General features: G+C 35.3%; 1 protein-coding gene across 1 annotated transcript; it reads left to right on the forward strand.

Annotated features, from left to right (window-relative positions):
- Positions 1–166: 166 nt before the first annotated feature.
- LOC146940530 (FAM91 carboxy-terminus protein) lies at positions 167–12,965 on the forward strand. Its single transcript, XM_085754228.1, has 10 exons — positions 167–611; positions 1,711–1,828; positions 2,223–2,319; positions 4,002–4,108; positions 5,006–5,128; positions 5,276–5,429; positions 7,454–7,514; positions 7,627–8,000; positions 9,622–11,224; positions 12,260–12,965. Exons 1-10 carry the CDS (start codon positions 484–486, stop codon positions 12,504–12,506), a joined length of 3,012 nt encoding a protein of 1,003 aa, XP_085610354.1. The 5' UTR covers positions 167–483; the 3' UTR covers positions 12,507–12,965.
- The last annotated feature ends 313 nt before the right edge of the window (positions 12,966–13,278 follow it).

Raw genomic sequence — 13,278 nt, forward strand, 5'->3', positions numbered from 1 at the left:
GTACCGTACAAGTTACTTTTTTTAACGCACGATAAAAGCAAGATGAATTCAACCCCTTTATACGAGCTATTTCTAAACCCACAAAAGAAGGGTTCGAACCGGGTCGAGAAAAAAACCAACGGAAGCGTGATAGATATGAATGTTGAAAACGGACATAACCACCGCCATAACGGAGCCACGATCTCTGACAATTTTTACTCTCCTCCAGATCTCTCTCTTTCTCCGGTAACCCAATCTCCCAAAGAACAACGACCAATTCCGATTCCAAAACCCTAAAATCCACCGCTATCAGGTTCCGATCACCGGTTACATTTCTCTCTCATATTTTCCGAGCATCCTCTTCACTCATCGTATTCTTGCAGCAAACTTCGTAGTTCGTTTCTGATCCTGTTCGATCCGTTTCCACATTCCGCTTCGGTTTCACGGTTGTGAGGTTTTAGTTGACTTTCATGCTGTTTTGAAGAAATTTGTGAAAAGTGAGAAATGCAGCGTGCTCCAGTTACAGTTGAGGAACAATTGTTGCTAAAAGCGATTAAAGAAGAATGTCCATGGGAGAATCTTCCTAAGAGAATTCAATCTACTCTTGCTTCTAAAGAAGAATGGCATCGAAAGTTAGTTTCGCTTCCAATTCTTTCATGCTGAGTATTTTTTTCTTTTCTTTGTAATTGTTTGGAGGAGCGAACGTTCCTTTCCAATGAGTTGATTTTGAATGAATTGATCTGAAATTGATTTCGACTAAAAGTGAGTCGAATGTAAAGTGATATATGGTTGGTTAGTTCATGTAAAATTGTGTTTAAGGATAAATTTGAGTCTAAAAATCAATTCTAGAATTGAAAGCTTAGAATCAATTCTGGAAGCACAATTAATTCTACTCGAGAGCAATTTAACTTATCAAAGTTAACTCTACAGCTCTAGAATCAATTTTGGCTCCTCCATAAGTTGAGCCAAACATACACGTAGTAGAAAATGGAGAATGATAAGGGTTAGAGTTTAGAGCTTCCGGAGCAATCAAGATAGTGTTTTCTATTGTTGTTCAAAGAGATTGGAGAGGCTTTTGTAGTGATACTGTTATTTTATATCAGATGTTAAAATAGGCATAGTTCAAAATGTGGTACTCATTGTTGTAGGATATTTTCATTGTTTATGTGCACGAGTGTTAGGTGGACTTACACTTGACTTGGTATGTTGTCTCAATGCAACTAAAGTACTAAGATGGCCACTCAATTAATGAAGTTTTTCATGCGCAAAGACATGCATTTAGAGTTGGTGTGTTATGAACGACCATTTAGCGTATGTTTTGACGAATGATTTTGGAGGGTTACATCTATACTTTGGTATATAACTGTTTTGGGATTGGTACCGTGATCACAATCTAATCTTAGCAATTGGGATTGGTTCTAGAGTACAAGCTTCAAACATGTCGGCAAACATCTCTCTTAGATAACTTTAGGATATAATAAATGTGCACTTGAGTGAGGTAAGTTTTGATTTTGAGAGGCTATAGTATATTCAAAAAGAAACAGTAACTTTTGAGAGCTAATTTTCAGTTAGAAAGAAACAGTATATGTTAGTGAATATGTTAGTATATATCTTCAATGTTCTATAATCTGCTTATTTCAAGGCTATTGTGTCAATGCCTTTAAAATAATTTTTTTTTGACACATTCTTAACACACCTTTTCTTTTTGCTGACCATGGGAATTACATGCAGGATAGTTGAATGCTGCATAAAGAAGAGACTTCAATGGAATAGCTGTTTTGCCCGCAAAATTTGTAAAGAAAGTGAATATTATGAAGATATGATGCGTTACTTGCGGAAGAATCTTGCTGTATGTTGTTTAGAGAGAACTGTGTTACCCTTCTTTCTGAACATAATCACATATATATCAAATACATTGTTCACTAATCAGAAAACTTTCTTGCTAGAAATTTGTGAGAAGTTTTAATGCTTCATAGCCAAAATTAAAGTTGGGATTAAAAACTTGTCCCTGTTTCTCTTTAGTTTTAGCCTGTAGGATTATTTTGATAAGTAATAAATAATTTAACCATATTATCTTTTTGTTCTACATAAAAAGAATTCATCTGCAATTTTGCATCCTTAATGAATGTCAGATGTAACTATGTAACTGCTACAGAACCACTTTCTAGATGCTGGGCAGTGACCTTATTGTTTGCTTTTGTTGCTAGGCAGTGGAATTTAATGTGCTTGTTTTTTACTTGCAGCTGTTTCCTTATCATTTGGCGGAGTATGTTTGCCGTGTAATGAGGGTGTCGCCTTTCAGATATTATTGTGATATGATTTTTGAAGTAATGAAAAACGGTAACTTGCTTGTTGCATTTTTCTAATGTATTTTCAGTTTCACCATGATGGTCTAGATTTTTTAACCAGGTTTCTCGAATGGTAACTTGCTTGTTGCATAGTATTTGTATGTATATTTTTTACTTGAGTTCATCTGTAACTTGAATGGCTTGAACCAGAAGCGTTAGCTAGCCATTTGCATTGTTCTTGAATTGAAATCTGTTTATATAATAGAGTTACGGATTGAGAGTGAGACATATGTAATGTATTGCTGACTTGTGAAGTTTTTTTACAGGAAATAATTGTTGAAGTTGTGCGATTTAGATAAAAAAAGGGAGAAATAATAAGAGTTTGAATATTATTGATAATAGCTTATGACTAACTTGATACAAAAGAGAAAGACTAAACACTAATCCCTATTTAATGGGATACTTGGACTAAATCTTAACTAAATAGGGAAATTAGAAAACAAATCATAACAATAATTTAAGAGTTACTCTAATATGATATAAAATGAATTATACGATATCTTCTACTCCCTCCGGTCTCAAATGTAAGAAAATTTTTACTTTTTAGATTCATTCAATAAATGATGTATGTGGTCTATAATAAAGACTACATACATCATTTATTGAATGAACCAAAAAAGTGAAAATTTTCTTACATTTGAGACCGGAGGGAGTAATATTTTAACAATAACTATATTAATGAGGTAAGTGTTTACAACGACAACAATACTAGCAAACATTCTTTTTATCCTAGAGTAAATTGGGTTTTGGGGTGGGAACATTTATATTTTATGCTACAGGATGAAATATAATTAGGCTGCAGTAGTGAATAGATATGGTGTAGTAGGAAGCTAAATCACGTGTGTTGAAATTTGGGTACAAAGAAGTGATTAGATGCTTGAGAGTATACTACCCAATATCTATTGAACTTAATGTGGATCCAAGAACCAAATTAGTGCACTTGACAAATGGGACAGAGTCAAGTGACCGTGGGACACAGTGAGACCAGGTCTTGGTAAAGGAGGAGAAAATGAATTGAATAATAAAAAAAATACCCGGCGAGCCAACTGCTCTGCCCCTTTTAATGGGTTATGCTGGGTTAAGACGGGTTGACAATCCCAACCTGTTCCACCAGATGGAGGGTGTTAATGGGTCAACATGACGGGTCCAACCCATTTTGCAACGACTCATTATCTCAGTCTCCCACATAATTAATTTGTATTGCGACGCGTCACTCCACTTCTTTCCCAATCCTCACGAGAGATGAAATAATTAAGGGTATTTTGGTAAAAAAAATTACTGCAAGAGGGCTTGGAGAAGGTTGCATAAGAGACAAACAAATTTTAGAGCACAGTCCTATATATAGGGATGCAGGTAAGATTAGGCAATATTTTTTACATTTTCTAACAGCTTATGCCATTGAGCCTTATACTAGTTTACACATAATAGAGGTGTAGATGATGATATTATCAATTCCTATTTGATTTTATTTAACTATTGATTGTTTTATTCGCATCACCACAAATGCTTAATCTATTGGATTATAAATATATTAATCAAGGAACTCCATCTTTCACTTGTAATAATACTGACCTCTGTGTGATTTATGGTTGTTTACGTAGCGTAATAAATGTCTACCTGCAAATTAGCTGTCCTAGTTCCTAATCACTTCCTGCGTGTTTTTATAATTTGCAGAGCAACCTTACGACAGCATCCCAAATTTTAGTGCAGCAGATGCGTTAAGACTTACAGGAATCGGGAGAAATGAATTTATTGATATAATGAACAAGTGCAGATCTAAGGTACTGGTTAAATTTGTCTGTATAGTTTAAAAATATTTTTGGCATTGATTTCCTGTACTATTATAATATAATGTGCATGTCTTTGTTTCATTCCTTGTTGCAATCATAGTACCAATAATACCTTCTAAGGCTTATTTTCTATAAGAAGCAAGGAATTGATTCTAGATATATTAAACCAAATACACTTATTGACTATCTAATTAATTTGACACTTCTTAAAATGGCTGTTATGATCTACAAAAGCTGCCATTTAGGTTTAAAATCTCAGCAATACAGACATTTTTTAATCAAATTTCTAAAACATTACTTAGGAAGGTTTGTTTGTCTGTAATTTTTCATCCGTATTTGTTGTGGAATAGGAAGCCTGGATAATTAGGGAAGCAATTATTTCTACTTGGAATAGGAAGCCTGAATAGGAAGCCTATTTGTTTATCCGTATTTGTTTTACAGACAAAGGGAAAAACTGAACTTTATAAAGAGAAGATATTTTGTAGAAAAGAGAGAGAGTTTTGTAGGAGAAAGATTGGTTCCCTTGTTCCTGCATTCATATGTCTTTTACCAGACTTTCATTTCACTCCTGATAAATTTGAAATTGATTTTCCTGACTTTACCTGAATTAGTCATGTATGGAACTAGATATGATTTCTTGAGCATTGTTGAATATCTTTAACTTCCTAGAGTTAGACACTTATTGCATATACAATTCTTTTGACTTAAGATTTAGTTTAGACGTAATGCCTAGGATATGATTATATTTGGCCACCTATATAACATTCATCTGCTGAGAGTCGACTCTCAAGCAATTAAGGGACAATCAGTTTTCCATGTTATTTTCAAATTTCAATTGATCTCATATCATTTTTCCCTTTACCCTTCATGTTCTCTTTGAATTTTCAGAAAATCATGTGGAAACTGAACAAGTCAATTGCAAAAGAATTATTGCCAACGCAACCTGTAGATTTTCCTATTGAATCTTGGTGGGGAGTTTGTCTGGTGAACTTTACTTTGGAAGAATTTAAGGTGAGGTCTGAATCACCCTTACTAAACGGAGACGGGTTCACATTCAATAATGTTGTTCACTGTGTTAATTTGGCATTGAGAAGTAATTTTGGTATTCCCTTGTCTAATGATTTTTGTTATATTTTGTCTTGTATTTTTCCTTTATAGAAACTCTCCGAAGAGGAAATGGCCACTATTGACAAAATATGTAAGGAGGAAGCAACTTCATTTATCCTGTTTGATCCTGATGTTGTAAAGGGTCTCTATAGACGCGGACTGATCTATTTTGATGTTCCGGTGTATCCTGAGGATCGGTTCAAAGGTGTGTTAATGATTAGTTATGTATTATTTTGGCTTTCTAGGTTTTACTTTCCTGAAATCATTTCTGAGGAATGATACCTAAGCAATTAAGTTGTCCCTAATGCATTATAATATGAAGGTATGCCTTGGGTAAATGTATTACAACAAAGCAGAGTTATTGATCAATTAATTTTCGTCTGTTTAGACTTTTGAGAATCTTCACTTTTCCCCCAACCCAACTGACCATACTGGTTCCCCTAACATTATTAAAACTAAACCTTTTTGTTTGTGATTTCACAACTGAACCAAACCAAGCATAAGCAGATATTAGTTTTTAGTTGATCAGGTTCAATACTTGTTGTTTCACAGTAAGTTTTGCACACAAGTAGATCATCCATTGGTAAGTGATATGACTAAATGTATCCAAACGCATCACAATATGTTCGATATTCAATTTCGCAATCATATGCTACCACAGTTGGCAAGAATTAAGCATAAATGACTAACATGAATAGAATATAATCACATCAGTAGGAAAAACCCGCAATTAGAACTTAGCAAAATCTTGCATTTCCACAAGGTTATGAAGCCTTTTAGCAGGCCTAGAAGTTGCTAGACATGGTTTCAATGTTCAGGCACTAGTCTAAAGCGACAAAAACATCTGGGAAATCATCTAAACATCGACTACTATGTCACAGGCGCATTTGCAAAGAAAAGCCAGAGATTGGTGAGACAAAACAGTGAAAGAATTAAACAGAGAGATTGAGAAATAATGTGGTTTAAGGGGAAGGAAAAGAGAGACTTAGAGAGAGGAAGGAAAAGAGAGACTTAGAGAGAGGTGAGAGAACTAGAGGAAAAGTGAGATGCTCAGCTTTGAGGGTAGTACCTTGCACAACCAGCTTTGACGGTACAAGTAAAAAAATAAACACAATTGAGCAGTACCTAGAATTATTTGGGAAAAACTAAACTAGGAACCACCAACAGGAACTAAAATTAGATATTTCGCTCCTCCTTAATCCTTATAATCGAAGGAAGCTATACGTCTCATGATTTTTGGGTTTTTTTTCCAACTATATTATAGGGTTAATACCTCAATCATAGTCACATAATTCGTGTAATCAAGGGAGAATTGCGAATTGGTTCGTGAGTACCGAATTCGGGTACTTCGGCGTATTGGTACGCAACAAATTCCCCTGGAATTCACACAAACCACCGAACCAAGAGTACCAAAGCATGGTTACCGCTGATTGGTTGAAAAAAAGGTTTAGACTATAAAATAAATATAAAATAATAAAACGGTGTAATGCACCGAGTGGATTGGATGAAGACACCGATACCTATTTATCGCTACACTGGTTCTTATCCTCAAATACATACTACATGCAATTCATTTGCTTGGTTTTATTGACCACTTTCTTCTATAGTTCTATCAAATCTTCGATGTGGGACTTAGCTTTCTTCTCTTATTCAACAACATTGTGCACTTTATGCTACTAGCTGCCTGTCAACTTTGATGGTTTTTTTCTTTATTTTATCATGACTTAGGTCATTTAATCCTATAGTGTTGGTGTTACGAACCGACGCGTACCAAAGCTCTATACTCCTAAACGTACCGAATTCTTCACATGTCACGTACCGCGAACCCGTACCCGTACCGCGTACCAACGCGAATTGCAAATTATGTGACTACCCATGTAATTTGGGCGAGGTCGGAAAATAGCCCCTGTAAAATAAAAAACACAGATTCCACCCCTGTAATTTTGGATTTTTCATATTTTACCCTCACCTTGTTAAAAAAATATTTGGGCAAAGTCTGAAAATAGCTCCTGTAAAGGGTTAAAATGTCTGGAAATGGTGTGACGGGTTAAAATATGGCGAATTCAAAATTACAGGGGTAGAATCTGCGTTTTTTATTTTACAGGGCCTATTTTCAGACCTCACCCAAATTACAGAGGTATTAACCCTATATTATATGTTCAACATTTTTATTAAAAACTGCACTGTTTAAATGACTGAATTAATTTTTTTATATTTATTGTTTTTCAGTTTCAAGGCTTGAAGGTTTTGTATCCAACAGGGAGCAGTCTTATGAAGATCCGATTGAAGAGTAATGCATTTTTCTCAGCGTATTTCAATATATTAATTCCAAATGTTGTTGATAAAAAGTGACTGAAAGTAACATTGTGTCTTTTTTTTTCTTTCTTTTTTCTTTTCTCCAGGTTATTGTATGCCGTGTTTGTTGTTTCGAATGAAAATGCATCTGTTGCTGAATTGGCAACAACTCTACAGGCTGACTTGTCACAATTGCAGGCTGCTGCATCATTTGTGTGTCGATTGGGATGGGCAATAAAAGTCATTGATCCATCATCTATACTTCAAGATACAAGTATACCTGGGTCGCCAAGAAGTGCAATCAGCGATGAAGATGTTTCTCTTGCTGGTCATGGTTTTGACAATATCCATACCGATAATGATATTCAAGGGGATGCTTCAGTTTCAGGCAATAATGGTCCTCGTTCGGCCTATACTCGCGTTGCCTTCATAGTTGATGCCAATATAACATCCTATCTTATGATGGGTTCTGTTTCACCAGGTTTATAATTACTTTACATGTCCCCACTTGCATCTTTAATCCATTTACCAGAACATTTTGAAATTTGCTTTTGATGTTGTTTAAAAGTCTGTTGTGCTGACATAGAAGGTCATATGAAACCATCACTAAATTTTCTTTGGGCCTTTTTATTGATTGTTTGGATGAGCAAGCTATATTTTTTAATTACCTTTGATGTTTGAAACTACTAACAGGCATTCGTAGGTAATCTTGGCATTCTTATTTTGTAATGCGTTTTTAATCTGTTGCATCTCCTACTGTTAGCTTTCTTTAGATGATTTTTTCTATATCCCCCCCCTCAGTCCTGAACTTTTTGATCCAATTGTTCAGTAATGAATGTTCTTTAAGCTTCAAACATTTGTAAGTGGCTAAATGCGTTGGTTTTATCACAATACCTAAATTATTTTTCCGAGTCTTGTTTTTGTAGAATAAAACAATTTGACAATGATGTGGTGAGGGGTTTCTGAAATTGCAGAATTATTTAGCAGAGATTATTAGTAAATATGCCGGACAAGCCTTGACATCACTGGCTGGCAGCATCTGAAATAGTTTTACTACAGTATCGGGACAACTTGACAAAATCTTTAGGATTTTGCTTGGGTTTGCTTTTTGTTTGAAAATAAAATTTAGCAGAAAGTAAGAGGGAATGTGCAACTTAATGGGTGCCTCCAAGCATGAATGAGGCTTGGGAGATCAAAGTATGTTATATGAGAAAAAGTACAAAAAATATAGCAAAGCTGCTCAATCGCTATACATGTCCAAATGGAGAATACACATTGTTGAGAGCAAAGCTGAACCTCTGAATAACCATAAAACCCTATCTCAAGCTGAGAGCAAAGAGACACTCCTAACCTACAAACCAGAAAATGTACCAAATGATTGTGAGAAATGCTCATGGCAACAAGGTTCCTACCTCCTTTTTGCCAAAGCTCTGAAACCTGTGCATTGATGTTTGAAGTTAATTTTGATATTGCGTATATGACTACTATAACAATTGAAAATTATTAACGTGCAATGAATTTTGTGAAGAATTAAATATCCAACCGTATGAGAGATAAATTGTTGAGTAATTATTTGATCACATACATACATATATTAGTAATTTAGTAGTAATACCTAAAATAAATTAATCATAAAAAAATTCAAAATATAAAGACAGCAATTATAATTTATAGATGTTTTTTTAATTTTTTTCGATATATATTTGTATAGTTTTTTTTTTTTTTTCCTTAATTATAAATGATGTCATTTTTTTATTGTTTATACACTGATGTAATTAAATATAAAAATTTATAGTATACCGTTTTTTCCCCAGTAGTCAAATTTTCTGGATCTGTTGCTGATAGTTTTTTATTCTTTGCCTCCAATTTCATCCTGCCACAAATCTTGCAAAGAATATCATATTGAGCCCAATCATGACTTTTAAGTTTATGGGATTATAATTTTTATATTGATTAGTGTATCGTGTGTTTCAGTGTTATGCCAAAGCAGTAATTGTTCTTTTGTCCATTCTTTATGAGTTCGTTCACTTATGTCATTGATTTATATGTTTATATCAGCCTATAGTCTGACCGGGAGCATTCTTCTGTCTGAACTTTGTCAGGTTTGAAATATCATGCTGTTACGCTCTACGAAGCGGGTAAATTGGGTCATGCCAGCATTTCTGATCTTTGCAAGGATCTTAGCACTCTGGAAGGTGCAAAATTTGAGGGAGAACTGCAGGAATTTGCCAATCATGCATTTAGCCTGCGTTGTGTATTAGAATGTCTACAATCAGGCGGAGTTGCTTCTGATGTGAAAGTTGAGGAAGGATTTGATAAGATGGATATTGCTACTCCAAGCAATGATGAACCAAGCTCTCTAACGACTGAAATATCTTTGGCTGAAAAATCAGGAGACCCGGGTATTACAGAAGCTGAGACAAATAATGACGATTTATTGAGTTTAAATTTGGAGAAGTCTGCAGAGGCTTCTGTTTCCTATGAAGCTGTTCCCAGTGATGGAACCAGTTCTATTATATTGGAAGGCGATGGCAATGACGTACAAGATTCCAGTAAAGACGACAATCTCCAAAACGATGAGAAATTAATAGTTGAAGGGTCAGATGTTGGAACAGAATTGAAGAGGAAAAAGAAATATCATGTAGATATTCTCCGCTGTGAAAGCTTGGCTTCTCTTTCACCAGCAACCCTTGATCGTTTGTTTCTTCGTGACTATGATATAGTTGTGTCCATAGTGCCTCTTCCTCAATCATCAGTTCTTCCTGGACCCTCAGGTCCAGTTCATTTTGGTCCCCCTTCATATTCCTTTATGACTCCTTGGATGAAATTGGTACTATATTCGACTGTAGCTAGTGGGCCTCTATCAGTTGTTCTGATGAAAGGGCAGTGTCTGCGCTTGCTTCCTGCTCCATTGGCTGGTTGTGAGAAAGCTCTCATATGGTCTTGGGATGGTTCTACAGTAGGAGGGTTAGGAGGGAAGCTTGAAGGAAACTTAGTGAAGGGAAGTATACTTTTACATTGTTTAAACTCACTTCTTAAACATTCAGCCGTTCTGGTGCTGCCTCTCAGTAAGTTCGATCTTAATGAATCTGGAAAGTTGGTTACTATGGATATCCCTTTGCCCTTAATGAACGCTGATGGCTCAATTGTTCCTGTTGGAAAAGAATTAGGAATATGCGAAGAGGAAAGTTCAAATCTGAATTCTCTATTGACTGATTTGGCAAACAAGATGGAGCTGTGCACAGTTGGGTATATCCGCCTTCTTAGACTGTTTAATGAAAGAGCGTCTGACCAGTTTTCATCTAAAGAGAAGTATGATTGGGTTCCGTTGAGTGTTGAGTTTGGGATGCCATTATTTAGTCCAAAGTTGTGTAATAATATATGTAGAAGGGTGGTTTCATCTGAATTGCTTCAATCTGGATCATTTGATGAACACCATCGTGCAATGCAAAGCTTAAAGAAAAAAATACATGACATTTATGCAGAGTACCAAGCAACAGGTCCTGCTGCTAAGGTACTTTACCAGAAGGAGCAAGTTAAAGAATCTTCACGACAACTTATGAACTATGCTAGTGGAAGATGGAATCCACTAGTGGACCCTTCCTCTCCCATTTCAGGGACATCAAGTGAGCATCAAAGGTTAAAACTTGCAAATCGAGAACGCTGTAGAACTGAAGTTTTAAGCTTTGATGGCAGTATTCTTAGGTTTGTATACTTTTAAACACTCAATCTTGAAGATTTCTGGATTTTCTTATCAGATAAATAAGTGAATTCCTTTAGCATTGTCTTGACAAACATGAAATTGTTTTTTTTTATCATAAATAATTGCCTGTCTTCTTTTATAATCTAATTCAATTCTAAATCCAGAAAAGTATAAAATTTGCAATTGCACGGTTATGAAGATGGTGATAGAATGTCTTATATGGTAGTCATCATTTCCTTTCTCTTGACATGGTATCTAGACTTTGACAAGAGACAAATAGTATTCTTGCATATTTGGTGTGGTTATTAGTAGTAGTATCTTACTATACATGTGAATCGTATCTTGAATTGATACAAAATTGATCTCAGTCGATATGAATACTCGTTTATATCTATTTGAACAAGAATTCAACTTGAATCCCAATTCTTTATGATGAATACTTTTGAACAAGAATTCAACTTGAATCCCAATTCGTTATGATGAATACTTGATCACTATGATGACCCATCTTGCCAATCTTTGTATAGCCTCCCTAAGCCACTTTTCTTTTCTCATTCAATTTATGGCTTGAATCTTGAATTATTTTGAAATTTGTATATGAGGTATCAGCTTATATTTTTGCTAGGTTACTGTTTTTGCTCAAAAATGTCATTTGTATATTACGATTCATAATAAGATTCAATTCATGATACGAAAAATAGGTATTCTAATTTAGGATTTGAAACTCGATTTGATAACTGCATGGATCCACTATCCAACTGTGGGAAACATATCTGGTATTCAAGTTCCTGTGAGACTAATTCCTCCGCCACCAGTCTTAGTACTCACATTAATAACTTTTTTTATGCGATCTCGCGTTGGCATCCTTTGTTTTTGTTTGGAGGTGATTGTGGTAATTGAAAATTATATTGACAATATTTTATACAACCTCGGGACATAAAAATTAGAAACCTAGCATTCCAGCTGTTCATTATTCGTAATTTTGGTTTCTTATCACCAATTCTCAGAAACTATATACTTTTGAATGGTGCATGCAGATCTTATGCCTTATCTCCTGTTTACGAAGCCGCCACAAGGCCCATTGAAGAAGGCACACAAGCAAACACGATAAAAGCTGAATCAGATGAAAATGATAGTAAAGAAGTAATTCTTCCCGGAGTAAATCTTCTTTTTGACGGTGCTGAGTTGCACCCGTTTGACATAGGTGCCTGCCTCCAGGCACGTCAACCTATTTCCTTAATAGCGGAAGCAGCAGCTGCCTCGGCATCTTTAGCAATCAAATAGTTCCGCAGTTGCTATAGATTACAGCATGTGATATCCATGTTTGTTTGGCAATGGTAGTGATTGCTATGGTCTTTGTTTTCATCTTCAAGCTTTTGGTTGCCCACAAAGTTGGGCTCAGGTTGAAGGTTAGTTTCATTTTTTTGCTTGCATGTATTTTACATGTTATCTCACCATTTTAATGGTTGTAAAATACATTCAATGTTCAAACTTCAACCTTCCAAGTATGCTGCAGTCTTGCCACTGCTGTCCTTGAGGCTTAATGGTCCCGGTTTTCTATTTGAAACAAGGATGAACGAAATGATGCTCTATTGGATATACTGAACTTGCCGGACTGAAATATTTTTCTTTAAATTTCATCTACTTTGTTCCGCAGTTTCTATCTATACTTGTGCAATCTCCTGTCTAAAATTACAGTACAATCTTGTTAATAAATGCAAGTTTAATTTGTTTTGGATTTAACCTGATTAGGAGATTCAAAGCAGATAGTTATGAAAGAGGAAATATGTAATCTTTGTTAAACAGTTCTATAGATGGTGGATTCTAGTGTGAGGGCTCAATTAAGTCCCTCACCGGTGTACCACTTTAATTGACCATTAGATTAAATAAGTCTATATTATCTCAATAGTCACAACCACACTCGATCATGTCTCTCCTCTCTCTCTTTCTCTATCCCTAGCAAATCTCACTTTGTGTTGCACAAGGACCATGGCAGAGCTTGGTCTCCATTTGTTCCAAGAAACGCTTAGCAAATTCAGAAGGCGTTGTTTGAGAT

The sequence above is a fragment of the Medicago sativa genome, chromosome 3 (assembly GCF_051527215.1).
Source record: "Medicago sativa cultivar Bolivia chromosome 3, Bolivia_mono, whole genome shotgun sequence".
Lineage (NCBI taxonomy): Eukaryota > Viridiplantae > Streptophyta > Magnoliopsida > Fabales > Fabaceae > Medicago > Medicago sativa.

Coding starts and splice junctions, on each gene's coding strand:
- LOC146940530 (XM_085754228.1), top strand. CDS start 484: ATGCAGCGTGCTCCAGTTACAGTTGAGGAACAATTGTTGCTAAAAGCG. Junction 2,320..4,001: donor TTTTGAAGTAATGAAAAACG/GTAACTTGCTTG, acceptor TATAATTTGCAG/AGCAACCTTACGACAGCATC. Junction 7,515..7,626: donor TATGAAGATCCGATTGAAGA/GTAATGCATTTT, acceptor TCTTTTCTCCAG/GTTATTGTATGCCGTGTTTG.